At 40.6% G+C, this 20,533-nt stretch overlaps 1 protein-coding gene across 1 annotated transcript in view; it reads left to right on the top strand.

Moving 5' to 3' along the window:
- The window catches only part of COL4A5 (collagen type IV alpha 5 chain), a 227,725-nt gene that overhangs the window by 85,403 nt on the left and 121,789 nt on the right, over window positions 1–20,533 (top strand). The window contains exons 3-13 of the mRNA XM_088482860.1: window positions 2,147–2,236; window positions 4,851–4,895; window positions 5,867–5,911; window positions 6,027–6,089; window positions 7,487–7,540; window positions 9,026–9,052; window positions 13,194–13,274; window positions 14,302–14,364; window positions 15,224–15,259; window positions 15,343–15,384; window positions 15,504–15,596. Coding sequence (XP_088338986.1) covers window positions 2,147–2,236; window positions 4,851–4,895; window positions 5,867–5,911; window positions 6,027–6,089; window positions 7,487–7,540; window positions 9,026–9,052; window positions 13,194–13,274; window positions 14,302–14,364; window positions 15,224–15,259; window positions 15,343–15,384; window positions 15,504–15,596 — 639 coding nt within the window. The remainder of the gene's footprint in view (window positions 1–2,146; window positions 2,237–4,850; window positions 4,896–5,866; window positions 5,912–6,026; window positions 6,090–7,486; window positions 7,541–9,025; window positions 9,053–13,193; window positions 13,275–14,301; window positions 14,365–15,223; window positions 15,260–15,342; window positions 15,385–15,503; window positions 15,597–20,533) is intronic.

The following is a 20,533-nucleotide window of genomic DNA, read 5'->3' as shown; positions in this document are numbered from 1 at the left end:
TGCCCCTAAGGTGTGCAGATGCAGGTTACACATGTCCCTAGGGCGTGCAGATGCAGGTTACACATGTCCCTAGGGCGTGCAGATGCAGGTTACACATGCCCCTAGGGCGTGCAGATGCAGGTTACACATGTCCCTAGGGCGTGCAGATGCAGGTTACACATGCCCCTAGGGTGTGCAGATACAGGTTACACATGCCCCTAAGGCGTGCAGATACAGGTTACACATGCCCCTAAGGCGTGCAGATGCAGGTTACACATGCCCCTAAGGCGTGCAGATGCAGGTTACACATGCCCCTAAGGCGTGCAGATGCAGGTTACACATGCCCCTAAGGCGTGCAGATGCAGGTTACACATGCCCCTAAGGTGTGCAGATGCAGGTTACACATGCCCCTAAGGTGTGCAGATGCAGGTTACACATGCCCCTAAGGTGTGCAGATACAGGTTACACATGCCCCTAGGGCGTGCAGATGCAGGTTACACATGCCCCTAAGGCGTGCAGATACAGGTTACACATGCCCCTAAGGCGTGCAGATGCAGGTTACACATGCCTCTTTGAGATACATCCTATTTAGAGTTACACAGATATTGAAATTTATAATAGGTAAATTTTGCACCTATGTAAACTAGGCGGATGCTTTTGAGTAGATGATGATTGTTGCTTCCTTGATCCAGATGTGTCTATAGTAGGGATGTGCAGGCTCGGATAGGTTCGAGTTAGCACGTTGAGTTCGGATTTTTCCCTCTAAAAAAAACGGAACTCAGAAAGAGGCTAAACGTCATCTTACATGGACGAACATCATCATTCCTGGACAAAAGTCCAGGAATGATGATGTTCGTCCATGTAAGATGACGTTTAGCCTCTTTCTGAGTTCCGTTTTTTTGGAGGGAAAAATCTGAACTCAACGTGCTAACTCGAACCTATCCGAGCCTGCACATCCCTAGTCTATAGGCTACATTTTAGGATTGCACATTTCCTAACTTGCTTGCCACTCATGCGGGAACTCATTTACAGAGACAAGCAAAGGAACAATCAGTATGCCTTCAAACATTCACACAAACGGAATTGGGACAAAACAAGCCCTGCCTTGTTTCACTCTTATCACTCCTGTGTCATTTGGGGTGATAGTCCATCCACTTATAAGCTTTGCCCTATGGAGGTCTGTAACTACGGATTATCCCTTCTAAATAGGGACAGTTGGGAGATGGAGTTAGTTATCTTTACGTTCATAATTAATCCAGATCCTTTAAATTAGGGATGGTGGACCTCAGGCCCGGGGGCCGTATAAGACCCGTGGAATCACTTGGTCTGGCCCTCTGAGCTTTTCTCTGCTAGCCGCATCTGGCTAGCAGGGGGCCTAGAATGGCAGCCTGCAGCAAGAATCTATGCAGCAGTGCTGCCTGGAGCGTCCTTAGGATGCTTCAGACGGTCACCCCGCTGCCATTACAGCTCACTGGAGCATCCTCAGGATGCTTCGGGCATTGCTATAATCAGCGGCAACTGTGGCCCCGCCCCTGTGTGATGTCACACGGAGGGGGGGGAGGCCTGCACAAGGCTCGCAAATTTTTTTATATTTATCAAAATGGCCCTTGGCAGAAAAAAGGTTCCCCACCCTTGCTTTAAATGTACATTTCTCAACTCAAGAGCTGCTGATTGTCAGATGAGCTTAGATTCCTTCACAATGAAACGGATAATACAGCAGGCATTGCCTGTAACAATACACACCTTGCATTTATCTATATCTTTGAACTGCAGACTTTTAAAAACATTGTAAAAGCACAAAATCGAATCTACAGGGCCTGTGTCTCAATCATGATATCATATCCTTTAGTTGATACATATTTTCAACATCAGTATAACTATAAAAATATGATTCCTCTATTACTAGAGTCTCCTGTAACATTATACCTGTGTGTGGGTAAGTAAGAGTGGGTGAGCTTGGATGTGGTGCCAGATAAAGCAAGCCAGATCCCTGTAAAATGCAACTGTTGGCTGTTATAGATAGCATGGACTGACATTCCAGATGACGTGCTCTATACATTGTGGATCCAGTGCAAGAATATGTATTTATAACATAAGGACAGTACTGATCCCCAGCATAGTTACAACATATTTTTGCCCTCTAATAACTCATTCTTGTTTCCGATAGGGTGAGAGGGGTCTTCCGGGATTAGAAGGACAGACTGGTTTACCTGGATTCCCAGGACCTGAAGGACAAACTGGGCCTCGGGGTTCTAAGGTAAGAAAACCATCATTTTAGTTGCATGTAGAAGTGGGAATGAGTTGTGAATGTGGCTCTAGAATTACTATTTTTCTTCACAATTTGATGGTTAAAGTGTTCAACAAAATATTAGTAAAATAAAAATGGTCGTGTTTAACTGTTGCTTTATCTCCTGACACTTATACCAATTTCAGACATATGACCTGGAAATTTCCCTGCTCAGACCCGGGTTTTTCACATCAGCAAAAATCCGGGTTTTTGCTTGAGACCCCCTTTCACACTACACCTGAGACCCGGGAAATTCTTGGGTCAACCCCTTTCTAACAGCCAGGGCAGACAGGCTCATACACACACATTCATGTCATACAGACACACACATGTCACACTCATACACACTTACGCAATCACACATCCCTTCTCCAGCCACCAGACCTCACAACAACGGGCAGCGTCTCTGTAGCTAGTGTGCGCTGGTCTTCACTCCTTGTTGTAAGGGCTGTCAAACCACTGTATTCTCTCCCCAGACCCAGCAATGTCAGTTTGTTTGCTATTGCCTATTGCAGGAGGACGCCCCTTCCACTCCAGGCAGCCCTGCCCCCTCTAGGCAGCCCCGTCCTCTCCAGGCAGCCCCAAAAGGCCATTCAGAGGCTTCTAGGAGCGACCAGAGAGTAAAGTCCTGGGTTGCACCATTCAGACTTAACCCAGGTTGTCTACTTGGGACTAAAGTCCTGGGAAAAACCCTGGTAAATAGCAGGGGCGCCTTCTGGGGACTGTGATCCCGGGTTGGTGCCTTTCAGACATAAGCGAGTCCTGGGTAGTTTGGCAGAGTCCCGGCAAAAAACAGGGATTCTCGATATGTCTGAAAGGGGTATAAGATATAAACACTCCAATTGCCATAAGCTGGTCTCAAACAATTGGTGCTGTATTTTGTAGTTGAACATGGGGTGCAATAATTGTTCAAGCCACTAGATGCCAGTATAGTAATTTTAAGAAATCCCTCTAGTGCTCATAAATGCGTGAGTAAATGGCTCAATCATTCTTTTATTTCCTACAATTAGTTGCTAGAATTATTTCTAAAGCATGATATAAAAAGAGGGTTAGTGTCCAAGTGGGTAAAAGTTATTGGAGTAGATCTGCAATATATGGTATAGCTATTCAAATGTCATTGATACAGATACACACTGACACAGATACACACACACTGACACAATCAGATACACACACACTGACACAGATACACTACACACACCTCATTCACACAAATGCCCCTAAGGGCTCTATTTACTACAATCCGCATTGGGAATGCAGATTGTAGTGTGATATTACCGACTGAATTCGCATTGCAAATTCAGGCAATATCACAGGGATTTACTAAAAATCCCTTGCAGGGACAGCGCTTGTGATAAAATTCTGTCCCTGCGAATTCCCTCAGCAGCCTTATCACTGTATTTTCGCAAAAAATACCATGACAAGTGCCAGCGCATGCGCCGACCGGCCGCTGCTGCTATCCCCCCGGCACTAAGCCCGCCCCCCGCGTTCGCGGACCCCCCGCGACCCTCCCTCCCTTAATTGCACTTACCTGCGTGATCCAGGCTCCGGTGATGTCCGCATGACTCCGGTCAGCTGACATCCCATACTGCACTGGGACCCGGTCACCTGATGACCGGGCCGCAGTGCAGTATGGGAGACCAGCTGACTGAAGGGAGGACATCAGCGGAGCCCCGATCACGCAGGTAAGTGCAATTAAGGGAGAGAGGGTTGCGGGGGGTCCGCGAACGCGGGGGGCGGGCTTAGTGCCTGCAATTTATATTTAGTAACTTGCACACAGATCGCATTTCCCATTACAATTATGGGAAATGCGATCTGATTACTAAAAATAAGTGATAATTAGGGGTTGGAGTATAATTTTACGAATCCTATTCCAATTGCCCTGTAGTAACTTTAGGTGAAACTAAAATAATGTGAAAAGGGTGTGAAAACACCCTTTTTCACTTTATTTTAGCAAAAATAATGATAATAAATAGAGCCCTAAGAGAGTAATTCAACTAATAACCAGAGCAATTCATCATTTTTTTGTGGCGGGGAGAAGTGGTCAAAAGAGTGAAAGTTTAACAGTCCCCAACCACGGAATCACGCCCTTACCTCCCCGTCTTTGTTTGCTGGCTCACTTATAACGGGACAACAGTAAAGTGTGCTCAGGCAGCATTATGATGGTGTTAAGTTTTGGGAGTATAATGAAAATATGATATGACTGTTCCATTATATATAAATGCTGAAGGGGAGGATTAGCAAGAGTCATGAATTTTGTGATTACACAGCTTTATGTTACATAAAAAAAGAAGCTTGTTTTATACATTTATACAGTACGTATATGTAGATATGACAGGATCTTGCTAAGCTACTAGATGCCAGTAGAGTAAGACCAAATATTGCATGGCAATGGTCATGTGTAATAATAAAATATTGGAGTGTGAACACAGAGTAGTAATTTATGGTTTAATTGAAAACCTGCTTTTTTTTCTATTGTTAAGTATAATTGGTGCTCCATTGAATCAACAACTGTATATTTCATATGACAAATGATGCATTTCCAGTAATATAGAACCTTCTCTCTCTAAATTTCTCTTGTTAGGGTGACGATGGAACCACAGGACCTATTGGACCCAAAGGAATAAGAGTATGTTCATTCCTAGTTGTGGCACTGGCAGTAGAAGTGAGATTGTGGTGATGGAGATAATACCACCAATGAGTCTACAATTTACATTTTCTATTATGTCTCTTTAATACTAGAAGCACAATATATACTGATCTCACTGACTTTTTGGGGTAAATTTACTAAAGTGAGAGTTTTTATAAGTGAGTTTTAAAAGTGATGTTGCCCATAGAAAGCAATCAGATTCTAGCTATTATCTTCTAGAAGGTGCTAGTTAAATGTTAAGTAGAATCTGATTGGTTGCTATGGGCAACATCACTTTTAAAACTCACTTCTAAAAACTCTCACTTTAGTAAATTTACCCCTTTGGCTCAGAAGCTATAACAATTATATTGGTTATTATTATTCAACATCATATTAGAATGAGTAGTGAACACCATTAAAATGGCTGACAAATCAGGACCTGTTGATCAGGGATTTGTTGTAATATTTTATTAAAATGAATACTGCATCTAATACCACTTTCAGACCAGGGACACAGAGCACGTGTTGAAACTTTAGGGGGACGACCCAGGTTATTCCCGGGTCGTCACCCTTCACACTGGACCCGGGTCTTGCAGTGACCGGGTCTTTCAGCATTCAGTGGCCGCTCAGCCAGTCAGTTTGTTTTAGTTGTGACCCAGATCATCAAGACCTGGGTCGCACCTTTCACACTTAAGCCATGTCGTAGACCCGGGTTGCAAGTCTCAGGAAAAAACATGCTAGCGAGCAGGTCGTGGACCCGGGACTGTCAACCCTGGTCGCACCTTTCAGACTTACGCCAGACCCGGGTTGATGTCAGAAGACGGGCCAGTGAATGCAGTGGAATAAGAATGCAATTTTTTCATGAACTGAAAATGAAATAGTGAGATTGTGCCTTGGATGCAATATAAAATGGAGGCAACAAAAGCATTAGTAGATTAATTAAATAACATGGAGAATCATTCTCTTCCCAGGGACCACCAGGAATTCCAGGATTTCCCGGAACACCTGGATTGCCTGTAAGTACCACAGCATGGTTTTGGGCGTAATACCTACTTATTAACTCATTACACGGCAGCTTGTTTTGTATACACTTGTGCTAATACCTATCTTTCACATACATTTCTCTTTCAGGGCCTTCCTGGCCAAGATGGAGCCCCTGGACCTCACGGTATCCCGGGATGCAATGGGACAAAGGTGCATGTGTTATTCAACCGATCCATTGAGCTTGCCCTTAAATGCCAACAACTATATCTTTTTCTGCTAGTAATAACAAAGTTTGCTGGCAATCTACAGTAACAAAGATTACAAACAGACATGAATTTTACTAATATGGAGTTTATTCAATTACATGCAAGTGCCACCGGAACGACTTCTGGAATGTTAGCAGAATAGGTCACCAGAGGCTGTGTTTGCTCACAGCATGTGGAGATACGAGCAGAGATCAGCCTACAGTAATGCGCTTAACAGTGCAACATAAGCTTCCAATGTCAGCTCGCCTGTAATTCAATCACCCCTATAACTTTGACATGTTATGTCTTTAAACACTTGTTTAAAATGAATCAGTAAAGCGGCTACATCCATGCATACTCCTGGGCGTGATGAGTCTGAGTACCCAAAAGCCTGACTTAAGTCATATTTCTGTAAGCCACCTCAGGAGGGTGCGAGAATAAATAATGGGCTCCTGCGGCAATCGCTCCCAGCGGCACAAACAATTGAATAGCTTCCGTCACTTTAGACAGGAGCTGCGGCTGCGTTAAAACAATTGAATTCCCCCTTGGACAAATAAGGACCTCAAGGTAAATGAGACCAAGGTTGAATTTTACTCTAGGCATGCTGTAGACATATGGGGCAAGATGCATCAAGCATTGCATTTTGGATGCGGCATAGTAATGCTGTATTCATGAATATTTAAGCAAAGGACAGGTCTCTCAATAAGAGCTGTCCTTTTTGGTGCGGGGACTTTCGGGTTTATGATGTAGGAGCCCTTCTGAGCATGCGCAAGCCATGGAGGACCCTGGGAGTGATCCTATTGGATCCCTCTCGTTGAAAACTCAGAAAAAATGCCCATAAGCATCTATCTATAAATGGCGCTGCCTAACAGGTCCAAGCTGCGGAAAGTTTTGCTTTCCGGGGCTTTGTGCATATGGGAAATACAATCAGACCTTTTGGTGGTTTGACTGCATTTTTCAGCATAGTGCATCCCGCCCATTGGCTTATACTGCCATTCTGCCCAAGCAACGAATGCCAGGGTTCGTATCCAGAAAGCTATCTGGCTGTCTGTTACTCGGATCATTCTGTCAGAACACATGTGGCCCTGTCAATGAGGTTGAATGATGGCAATTACACAGTTAGATTGTGGTCACTTGCCAACTGGATTTTCCAGCATAAGTGTGTACAAGTACTGATTGCTTTAGCAAAACAATACACAATGTGAACAGAAAGTGAGTGGCACTTTATAGTAGATAATATCTATACATTTAGCTCTATTATCAGACTGTAGCAAGACAATGGAGTAGTAAAATGTCTAAATATTTCTAAATATTACGTGTGAGCATTGGTCAAATAATCATAATGCTGGTCTCTAATTGTAGGGAGAACGTGGTTTTACAGGAAGTCCAGGTTATTCGGGTGGACAAGGTCCACAGGTAAGAGCTGAGTTACATATTTAATGTATCCAATCAATGGATATTTCCACTTTTTGTTTTATATGTTTCATTTAATGATACACAAATGGTAATTTGCTATTATTGAAATCACCACCCAGCTTCCTTATTTTGTTTGGTGCCTCCAGTGTATAGTGTTTGTAATCATTCTCTTTTCATTGCGCGCCTTTCCGGATCCTGCTTCTGTTCGCTGTTCTCGGGGATGAGGCATTTTAGTGTTGTGACATAATGAATTCTCATTCCCCACTGTGTAAACACTAAATAGCCGGATGAGTAGGGGAGTCGGGCAGACAGTGGGGATGGCCGCGCGTATATCATGTATTTAAGCGGGTGCTCTCTTACCACATCTGGGCAGATGGACAGCACAGCCATGGCCTTTGCTTAGGCATCGCGTCCTGGGCAATGGCACTGGCCCCACAGCCCTGGCTACGCCCCTGGTTATTGATATCCCTGCTAAAAATATATTTATATGATAGAAATGTGAAAGCCATGAGTTAGGGAAGATAGTGCGCTTATTATAATATTTTAATGCCAAATGACTACCCATAGGGACTAGTCAGCATAAACATGCATATTCCAAATGTGATAGACTTATTATTTTATTTACCAATGATACAAATAGATGAATAATTATTATTCAATAAACATATGGTAATGTACCCCCTACTGTAGATGAAAATTGTAATTTCATTTGTCAAGGAGATCTGTAAATATAGAAAGTAATGAAGCCATAGGTGACTTCTAATAATCATAATAACTTGCAGTTGGGGTGCCATATTTATTAGCTATGACATCTCCAATTATATATATAATTTACATTACTTTATACATTAGCACAGTGGTTCCCAAACTGGGTGCCATGGCTACCCAGGGGTGCTTCGGGCAATTTGCAGGGGTGCCACGGATTGGTGGTCCAGGATCAAATCAAATTATTTTTGGTCCATGTGATTGGGAAAACCAGAGCTGGTGGCAGCCAATCATAAAATATGTGCACAAATAGAATCGCAACCCTGTCCAGCATCATATAGCTGAACCAAAGGCTATGTAATTGAAACAAAGGGTGACATGTAAGCACATTTTACTTAATTTAATCATTTATTCAGAATTTCTTAATAAGAAATTTTTGCCCTAGGGGTGCCATGAAAAAAATGCTGGTACTCTAGGGTGCCGTGATTCAAGAAAGTTTGGGGACCTCTGCATTAGCATATGGGTATCACTTGTGTAAAATCTAAATATTATTCAGTATATTGCAGATTAGTTTATATTTTCTATGTGCTCACTTGTGCACTCTGTCTGTAAATACTTGATGCTATAACTTCTTCATTTTAAAGTCAATATGAGCAGTAGTTGTTATGTGATTGCTCTAAATTTATGTAGTGACTGAAGATATGGAGATCTTAATTTACTGATTTTAAATGTTGTTATGCCTTTAGCTATAATGATATTTATTTTTAATATTGTATTCAGGGTCCTCCTGGATTGCCAGGTTTAAAGGTAAGTCAATAAAAAAACAAAACCCCATTTTTTTAAATGAGCTGTTAAATTAGGTACTGTACATTTTAAGATGGGCACACAGTGTCCCTGGAATGCTTAGTATTTATAATTTAATTTATTTTATGCCCCACAATGTATGTGCATCTTACAGTATATGTGAAAATTGGGTGCAATAGTAAATTCAAATACAAAACACAAAAGCAAAGCACAGTAGAACAGCGACCCCAGTGAGAATAGTCATGTTAGGTAGATAAAAGGGTGCTGCCCCCAATTGGCCATATCTATTCCAGTGAGTATGGTGCTCACTATTCCAGTTAGTTGTGATATCAAAGCCCTGAGCCGCACCCCCAGCCCAGTACAATATGGAGTCAGCAGCTCCACATGTAAGAAGGTACCAGGTACTGTCCCTCCATATCAGCGTCCGACGCTCAATGTGAGTATGCCAATGTCAATCAAGACAGTGAATGAGTGATATTATCTCACTCATCCAGTGTATTAAGCTCCGCAACGTTCGCGTAGTTGTACCGCCAGCCAGTTGCCGCTAAAGGTATTATTTAGCAGGGTGGTGCTTGTGTAACTTTCATCACTCTGAGCAGTCCAAATTTCAGAGGTTATGGGGCCTATTCATCAACATAAAACGTTTTTAAGGACATTTTCCTTAATTAACGTTATTTTAGTATTCATGAAGACACTTAACACAAGAAATATAACTGATATCTCCTGGTAAGTCCCCCTGCGTTCATTTTCACACTCCCCATACATTAGTATGGGATATGGAAATTATACTATTCATCAAATTCCAAAAATCATGTCTTTTCGGAATTTGATGGTGTTACCATACGCCACTGTGAGGTGGCGTATTGTAGGTAACACTTACCTGCTTTCAGCTGGGCAGGTCCCCGGCGTCTACCTCCGTCGCTCTGTTCCCTCCTCTGGCTCCTGTGGGTGCTCGGACACTGAGTTCTCCCAACAGAACACAATAATGTTTAGAAAAGAAAAACTATACTGTGTTCTGCCAGGAGAACACGTGTCAGCATAGCAGACCGAGCCGGAGGCTGCTGCGCGGGCAGGTAAGTTGTGGACAGGACGGAGGTATGCAAGGGGGGGAGGGTTGGGCGACACACACAAAATTACTGCAGCTGTAGGCAGTGCTGCGCGTGCGCTGGTTTTACAGATGTAACAGTGCATGCGCAGCACAGATTACAGCTGGGGTAAGATAGTGTAGAGAGGGATAACTATCTATTTCCCGAAAAGCTGTCATCGCAAAAATGACAGCTTTTCAAAATAGATACTTATGGGGAGGAGGAATGATGAATTCCTCCGGTAATTAGGTAGAACTCCATGCGAGTTCTAAACCTAATAACCTCCAGAGAAAGTTTAGGTATGATGAATAGGCCCCTCTGTGTGGTTGTAGCAGACTACAGATTGGTGAACTATTCAAGGGCAGAGACAGTGATGTTAAGGCATAAATCACTGACATGCCATACTTTGGGGTCTATTTACTAAGTAGTGTTAGGAGACAGAGTGAAAAGTGATAAGCAATCAGCTCCCAACTGCCATCTCAAAGGCTGTGTTTGAAGTGGTAGGGGCCAGGCCTGTACCACTTTGCTAATGCCGAGCGTCTTTTTTTCGTCCTTTCCGGCCGAGTCTGAAACTGTGTACAAAGTGTTACGATGCAGCGAGCGGCTGCTTTTTGTACGCCAATTTCCGCTGTGCTTTGCATATGGATTAAGTCGCACAAAGATATGCAAGTGTAGCATATCAAATTAATGTGTGCAGTTTCGTAGTGCATCTTAGTCGCATTGCATCGCAACTAAGACATTTTCGTCCAAAGAAGACGCACAAAAAACGCTCAGTGCTAGCAGAAACGCACAGGACCCGGCGGCTTACTCACACCAGGTGTCTAGTGCCGCATAGTGAGGCTAAGTGCATGAGGACTCATCTGTAATATGTGTATTTTTTATGTCTAAAATCTGGAGAAGACAAAATAACCTATCATATATCAATCAACCCGACACTAAGGAACTTTTCTGAATGAGAAATCAGAGTATGGTGTGCAATGCCCAAATTAGTGGGAACAGACAATAACACTGTTGACAAAATGACAGATAAACAAAATGATAAACAAGATGTAAATCCTGTGTTAGCTATAAATGGAAATAAGCTTAAGGCTTAATGATCATCAATATCAGCACATTTACAGTTTTAGTTAACACAAAATTATTATTTTTTTACAGTTATGTTGTTTTAAAAGTTTTATGATAAACATTGTAGATAACATAAGAAATAGGGATTTACATAATATGGAAGTAACTTATAAGTAACGTTATAATCATCATCCAAATGAAATAGAGGTAATTTACTAAATGGCGGTTTCGTAAAAATGTCTGGTTTTCGCTGTGTACCTGGTGGTTTTGGATTCTGCAGATTTACCAACATCAAACATCAAACTTTCAGGGAAACCCCTGCTTAGAAGTCACATCACCATCCTGATTTTTTTTTTCAAAGTGTAGCAATCACCAGATTTAAAAATAGCATAAAATGGCATCCCCCGGACAAGCAAGATTGCACATATTTAAAAAATAATAATAATGCAGTTAGAGAACCGCTGGGACATACAGTGCACCTGTAAAAATAGACACAGACATTGTATCAAACTAATTTATTAAAATAACCACTCCACCCACATAACCCACGTATATCACTTTATTACCCACCCACTCCCAGAGTTGGGTAAGCTGAGAGTTATAATAATACAATTTAAAATCAGGGCGCACAAGACCTCCAGTGGATTTGGATCACGGTAAAAAACATAGACATACAGGCTTACCTTATACCATCACCCACACCACGTTCAAACACGTGGTGTGTGTATATATATATATATATATATATATATATTCAAACAAACAACGGTGGTGGCACTCGTATATATACAGTGCAGCTCCTGGAGCTACACTGTATGTGATTTATTGGCTGTATTATACATGAGTACCACCACCGCTGTTTGTATGTACTCTCTCTCTCTCTCTCTCTCTCTCTCTCTCTCTCTCTCTCTCTCTCTCTCTCTCTCTCTCTCTCTCTCTCTCTCTCTCTCTCTCTCTCAATATATATGCAGGGTGAGATTTGGATATACATTTTATTCTTTCTACCCACTAATTTGGATGTTACATACCATTTTTGAGTTCTCGTTCATTGGAGGTCATCATTGGTCAGATTGATTGAATAATTATTTGACTCCCGAAGGTATCATGTAAACTCCCCTATATCCAGGCAGCAAAGGTCATTCCATCTCTAGGACTCTTTCTGATCATCAAGTACATCACTAGGTGACGCAGGACTTCTTGAGCTTCTAAAATGCAATATATCATACCTTCTTGTGTCATATATGAACAAAAATAAAATTGGAGGGTTTAGTTGTTTTCTGAGAAATAGAATCACTTTGCTTTGCATGGTGTAAAGCTATAGAAAGTGTACATTTCCTTCACTATAATGACAAAGACAAAAATAAAAATTTTCCCTGCCATTAAATTGCAAAAGTATATGTATATTGAATATTATTGACTTATCATTACTGAGTTAAGCTGTGTGATAAAATGTAAATGTGATTATTTACTGAATAGTTTAGAATTTAAGAAAAAGCAACAGAAAAGTATCCCTTGGAATGTCATTTGTAAAGGACTGTGCCCAATACACACATTTTTAGCATCAGTAGTTGTCATTCCTGGAAGAATATGTTAATTTGCCAAAATAGTGACTCACTGCAAGATATCTCCTTACAGTAAAATTACACACATCTTTTCTTGTCACATCTTGTTGTATATTTACTAGCAGTGGAGATGTTGCCCATAGCAACCAGTCATATTCTAGCTACTATCTTCTAGAAGGTGCTAGATAAATGTTAAGTAGAATCTGATTGGTTGCTATGGGCAACATCTCATACTCTAAAAACCCACACTTTAGTAAATATACCCTTTAAAGTGAAACAAATAGTGATGTCAGCTGAAACTGACAATTTGTCAGAAACAGTTTAGACTGCCAAAACATTAGCTTAAGTCGCAGTTTATATTTTTGCCACTAGAGGTCATTTGTAGACAGTTTGAGAACTTAGGCCGCATTGTAATGCCATTTTTTCCTCTAGGGGGAGCCAGGAGAAGCCATTTCTCCATCACAGATTGGACAAAAAGGTGATCCTGGACTACCAGGTCTCCCAGGTTTACCCGTAAGTACCTGTGCAACCCATCATATGGATTGTTGTGTGTCCAAATATATGAATTATGCTTTAATAGGCTATTCTTATAGTTTGTATTTTATTTATTGTTTTACAATTCTTTTAAAGATCTTCGTAAAATAGCTTTTAAATAGGTCTCATGGAACACGTCTGCAATTTCATATACACTTTATATTTCAAAGTTGGAGTTAATTTATTCCTTCATATTTAAAATATACAAGTTTAAATTTGAAATAAAGCAAGTTCCTTGTATGAGGTGATTCTCATATCCTGCTGTGTTTTATCTATTTAATAGGAGTGCCATTATAACTATCTAAATACAAGTGTTGGCGTCACTACCCATCACATACAAGGAGATGCACCTGACTTGTTTATGTAATGATTTAGTAGAGTACACAACAAATTGCTTCACTATTTTTTCATAAGATTCGGCAGCTAAGGGCTAACCAGCTGTGTCTGTAATAATAAATCTGCAGTCCTCCTGACTGGAAGAACCTGCAGAGAGTTGTAGAGTAACTACACCTGAACCATCCAAAGCTGTATTGACAAGGCAGCTTCTACCTGTACCTGTAAATATTGTAACTCAATAATACTCTCTATCCTTATCAGACAGCCTAACATAAAAACAGAAGCCTAAACTTCTCTGGTGACTGAGCTGCCATTTTTAGAGATATACCATCTTGGAGGCCCTACTTTGACTAGAGCTGGGGCCAGGCTGTAAGTAATTACTTCGGGTCCCAGTACTGTGCCCTGTGCTTTATTGTGATTCCATGAATCCAATAATAATGTATTTCTCTATTATATAAACATTCTGTGTAACATGCCTAATATCAGCTCATTAGCTCCTGCTTCTTCCATACATAACAAGGCTCTAACATGACGATGTGGTAAAACCAGATAAATAATTTAAATAGGGAAAATATCTCTGAGTTTAGGATAAACTCATCTAAATTACCTGTCACGCTTCTAATGCATTACAGAACTTTAAGGTAACGTAAATGTCTATCTTCCTCTGCAGGGTCTGGCTGGTCCACCAGGAATACAAGGTGTGATTGGGCCCCCTGGACCTGTAGGTCGACAGGTAAAGATTTTATTACTATTTCTAATAATCATTTCAAATACTGGGTGATGTCTACCAGATATCCTATCATGTATCTCATTAGTGTATCATGTATTTCATTAATGAGTCTATAGCACAATCTCTGCCTCTGTACTGTACGGGATGCATCAAGCATTGCATTTTGGATAGATTTAGTAATGCCGTATGCATGATCATGTAAGCAAAGCACAGCTCTTCCGTTTAGATCTGTCCATTGCGGTGTGAGGACTTCAGGTTTATGACCCGACAGTCCCTCTGTGCATACGTGGCCGTCAGTCAGTGCATGTGCGAACCTCATGGAACCCTGGGAGGAGTTGCTATTGAATCCCTCGCGGGAAAGTTTCCAGATAAGAAGCCCATAGGCTTCTATGAGGCAATGGCATCTAAAGATGGCATTGCTTATTTGGTACAAGCCCTGAAAAGCTTTGCTTTCTGGAGCTTAGTGCATATGGAAAATGTGGCCAAACCCCTGAAAACTGCATTTTTGGGGGTTTGACTGTATTTTTAGCTTTGATGCATCACTTCCACTATATACCATTATTGTTCCACTATATATCATGATTGTTATCTGTGGGACGCTCACAGACTACTTTAACTATTAGATGCATTAAGTATATATCAATCATACTGTATAGCAATAATTTACATACAGTGTATATTTGGCTTACTAATTATTTTGCAAACCTTTATCTTTTTACTTCACAAAACTTATAGTTTCAAATAAATTAACATAAATATAAATAATAGGAATAATTTACTTGGTCAAAACAATGCTGCACTGGTATTATCATGGCAGGCTAGAGACAGGTTTGGAACATAAAACTGTGTATTATTTTTTTAGGGACCTCCCGGAACACCTGGACTTCCAGGGCCCAAGGTGAGCAGAGCCCGTTCCATCCTGATTATTGGCATGTTTTTCACAGTAATTGTTATAAACTTCTTTGTATCTAATTGTTTTAGGGTAACATGGGATTAAATTTCCAAGGATCAAAAGGACTGAAGGTATGCAAGGTGGCATGTTGTGCTATTGGTGCAATGCTTTTTATTTTTAGCATATTATTGTTTTGTGCCTTGTTTATATGTATGTAACAATCAGATGCTGGTATATGGTTTTGTTTTAGGGAGACCCAGGGCTGCAGGGACCACCTGGACCACCCGGGCAGTCATCGGAGCACGAGAAACAAGGAGAGACTCAGGTCCAGAAAGGAGAAAAGGTAAGAAGCCATTCATATGTATGAGATTATGTACCCCAAGCCTCAGTCTCTTGTCTTTTATATTGCCACTGATCTGACATCGGGTATAATTAATTACTGATATTCCCATCCAATGTTAGACTCTGAGAAGATGTATTTTTACAGTGATCTTATAAATGTAAAGGTCCAAGAGCAAACATTAACAAAAATAGACTTCTAGTACATTTATCGTCAATTACTAATGCTGAATTGCCAAGCAAACTAACAAATGAGCAAAGTCCACTGTTCCCTAGGTATAACTTACAAATAGGCCATCATCATTTGACTTGACTTCATTTGTATATGCATATATTTTGACTTAAAGACTTTGTTAGGTCACCAACATATGAATGAATACAATTATTGAAGCAGGGCGAGCTCATTACCCAGGTATGGTAGATCTTGTCACTGTTCAATGTTGACACTCATTATGTCGACACGTGAAGGGTGACATGCTTGTAATATCGACATTGAACAGGATGACGGGTTCATGATGTCAACATTACCAATGTCTACACCAATGTAATTTCAACATTGTTGAAATGTCTACACTATGCTTTTAGTCTAATTCTATCTCTATTCCTAATGCTAACCTTTACTGCTAACCCTACTCTTAATAGGAATTTTCAGCATTTTGCAGGTGTCCACATTAATGATGTCTATATTTTAACCATGTCAATGTCATCAATGTCGACCATCTGATGTCGACATTGTGAATGCCGACCCTGTTATTGGCAACGCCTAAACTGGTCTCCCACCAAATGAAAGCATTAATAAAAAAAGGTGTAAATATTATCCTGGTACAAAGGGTGTGCAGCCAGAATGTCTCGGGTTACACTGTCGACATTTACAATGACAGCAGATGGTCAATAATGATGATGTGACAAGGATAAAATGTCGACATCATTAAAGTCAACACCTGCAAAAAATGTCAACATTGACAGAATGTTGAAATCGGAAATGGAAAAAAAAAAATAATGTCGACATTTCCTTTAGCGTTAGGCATAGAATGAGACTAGAAGCACATTTCCGAATGTTGACATTATATCAGTGTAGACATTATGGACATGCCATCATTACAACAATGTCGATATTCTCATGGTGACATAATGATTGACATTGTGAATGCTGACAAAATATACCCCACCCGTACTAAGAACAATAATGTATATCATACTCAGCACACTATTTACTCCAATTTATTAAATGAGAACCTGCCCTTGGTTATTCCTTGTTACTGAATATAATTCACCATTTTTTATTTAATCACCTCTTCAAGTGTTAGAATTTCTACATTTCTACAGCTGTCACAGCCATGTACCATGTTACCCCTGTGTCACCACTGACTTTTATTAGTCGGTCCAGTTCTTTTTAATTTAAAATAATTTCCTGTGTTAGGTCTTCAATAAGAACACAGTTTACCTACAGTACACAGTCTTGGGGCTGTAACTAATGTAGGTAAAGTGTGTCCAGCAGCAGTTTGCTGTCTTCATTATTTGTCTGAACTTTAAAGTTATAAACAATTTAATGTACATACATTTTTTACATTTAGCTGAATTTGATGTATTGGTTTGTACATTCCACCCTGCAACTTGTACTTCATACATAAATGGATAAGAGCAAAAGCAAGGGACAAGAGCAGTGCTACAACAGACTCCTGTTTGATCAAGGCTACAAATACTAACCAGTGGGGTAACTTCGAAATATATGGAGACATGGGTGTAACTACCATAGGTTCAAGGGGTTCAGCTGCTATGGGGCCCAGAGCCAAGGGGGGCCCACCTTCCTTGTCAAAGTTACATGTGTTATATATATTGTTCACCATTGGGTGATACATAAGGGCCTTCAAATATCTTTGCTATGGGACCTTCAAATACCTAGTTACACCCCTGTAGAGATATACAATTCTTCCAACTAAATTTAGAAATGGGGGCCAAATGGTATCCTTCTTATCTGGCGTTAACTATAGCCTATAGTTACAGGAGACAATATTGTCCTCCTGAACCGGTAGTTGTATTCCTAATAATTCAAGTCCATTGACTGCCACATGTATTTATGAGTCTAGCAAAGTAACTTTAACAAGATCGGTGGTACGTTCACAGGAAGGGCCTCAGTCTTAGGGGTATTCAAGGTTGGCTATACAAAGGTTGGCTATACTGCAAGGAGACAGATTTTGTGTTAATTCCCCTGAATGGCATTGGGGATCATGATTCTTTCCACTAAGGGTCCTATGTCTAAAACAAAACTCAAGGATGAAAGGGGACAGACCTGGCATGTGCCATTACATATAGAGAAGATAAAAAAACAAGGTCTGGGGTATTTGAGTACAGTGCTAAGATGGAGTCAAGAAACCGCTCACCAGTCCCAAGCATGCGAAAGACCTCTGACATCTAACCCCAATGCAGCCTGTTAAAGGCCTTTTTCACACCTAAAGAGAGTAGTATATGACTTGGCAAACACATCTAAAAGAGAAGACTCTCCAGGTATCATCTGGTGCCTGTCTATTTATTCATTTTAATGAACTTATTCTAAGGGGTAAATTTACTAAAGTGAGAGTTTTTAGAAGTGAGTTTTAGAAGAGATGTTGCCCATAGCAACCAATCAGATTCTACTTAACATTTAACTAGCACCTTCTAGAAGATAATAGCTAGAATCTTCTAAAACGCACTTCTAAAACTCTCACTTTAGTAAATTTACCCCTAATGGTGTAAACTAGAGATTAACCTGTGGGTCAGAAGCCGAAACACAGATAATTATGCTATGTAACGCAGGTCAATAGTTGTGGTATACCAACTATTAAACTCAGGAATAATCACACTTAATAATATAAATTTTTTTAGCCTGAAATAGTCTAATAATTGTATGTATTAGCAATAATATATTTAAAAAACAACAGTAAAGTAATTGGAAGGACACATTTGTTTTATAAAGATTTCTGTCAATATGAATACGTTTAAATAAAAAAAAATCCCTATTTATATTGAAACAAAACACAAATAATTTGAAACCTGCCGATTTCTACAAACCATTTTGCTGTGTATGTTTAAGGGATGTGATCTGTGTTTTCTTTTATGCTATTTGTTTTGAGTTAATTTCATAATCTAGTTTTTTAGATGAAATTTACATATAGAAAATAAATCTGCAATGTTGTGTATGAAATTTATTAGATACATTTAGTGGACACATGTACAGCCTTTATTACACTGTTTGGGATATTCTGGTAAGCAGCTTAATATGGGCATGATTCAGACTTGGGAATAGAGAGAGATATCTCTCTCAACTGTGAACCTGAACAAACCATATTGCAATGCAAGGGGTGTAAATACATACAATTTTTTTACATGTGGAGTAAATACTGGCTGCTTTTACATGTAGCCCACAAATACTGCACAATTTAGATGTCAGTTTGGAAACACCCCTCCCAAATCTAAATCTCTCTGCACATGATAAATCTGCCCCACCTGCAGTGCAGCATGGTTTCACCAAGATGATCAGTTGCGAGAGATATCTCTCTCTATTCCCAACTCTGAATCAGGCCCTATATTCCTTCACTTTTGATACATTAATTGGGGAGGTTTTCACATCGTCACGTTCGGCTGCTTACTGTTTAACCCTTTGTGTTTCTGACAGCGAGCGCCTTGGTTTATTCTTTTCCTTTTTGTATTAATGCATCTGGGAATGAGATTCCCTTTTATCTATAGCATTTTTCTGACTCTCCAAACAAATAATAATAGGAATAAATCATGTTACACAGTATATACTGCTGATTTAACTACCTTTTCATATTTTTTGACTTATCCCTTTTGTATTATTTTTAATTTATCATTTAGCTAGGAATATAAAGTTTGGAACATTTTAATAGATTTGAATAAAAAAATAAATAATTATATCTAAATAGTCATGTGGACCACTAGAGTGCCTACACATCGGAATACTTTTTTGATCAAAATGAGGCTTCTACAGCGTAGTTTTGATGCTAAAACAAATCTGTATTGATTAAACACATTGAAATTAATCTTTGAAGGTGCAAAAGTGCAGTGCAAATGCTGTATTGTAGTGTCACAATCCTATTTCTCTGCACTTGGCCTAGTTTTTATGGGGGAGTGCATTACGTTATCGTGCCAGCCAGGGCCGGATTAAGGATTGTGGGGGCCCCGGGGCAACTACATTGTGGGGGCCCTCCAATAAAATTGACATCCCACTGTCACTATGCCTCTTACCTTGTGCCACAGTGTAAAGTTAGAATGTTTCACAGAACATAACTCCGACGCTATGATCTTACTTTGCCAGAGTCTGCTTTGCAAAAACTACTATTGCTCCTAATGATAAGGGAGTAAGCCCAGGAGGAATCTACATATGTGGTGGTGCCACTGTACTAACTACTACAAATAAATGGGAGGCCACATCCCTGGATAACCACGTCAGCTATTGCGATCAGTAGTAGATGTGAGCCAGAGGTTGTTAGATATGAGGCACATGGTAACTTCATCATTTATGTATTGTGAAGAGTCCGGCACACACAGACACCAGGGGGGTGCCTAACCTAATATGGCTATCGCCACTGGAAGTAGTGTGGGGAGGACTACCCATCTTGTCTGGCGCCGTGCCGCGCACTAACTCACCACCAGCCGCTGTCACTCACTGCTGCTGCATATTCTGCATTCTCAGAGCATACAGCTCTCAACGGCTCCCGAGTTCCCTCATGAGCATCATGGACGTGATGCTGGAGAAGGGACTCTGGAGCAGCTCTGCGCTGTATGCACTGTGCATGCAGTTCACAGCCGCAGCCAGGCAGCCCCAGTCTGAGAACAGGTACCACTAGGCACTTTTTCTCGGCAATTGCAGGGTCAGACTAAACTTGTGTGGGGGCCCTTTTGTAGTGGGTGCCCCGGGACGACCGCCCCTGTCGCCCCTCCTTA

This window comes from Taudactylus pleione, unplaced genomic scaffold (genome assembly GCF_031769625.1).
Source record: "Taudactylus pleione unplaced genomic scaffold, aTauple2 ptg000296l, whole genome shotgun sequence".
NCBI classification, from domain to species: domain Eukaryota; kingdom Metazoa; phylum Chordata; class Amphibia; order Anura; family Myobatrachidae; genus Taudactylus; species Taudactylus pleione.
The sequence above is the reverse complement of the archived record's forward strand: the minus strand, read 5'-3'. Positions and strand labels throughout refer to the sequence as shown.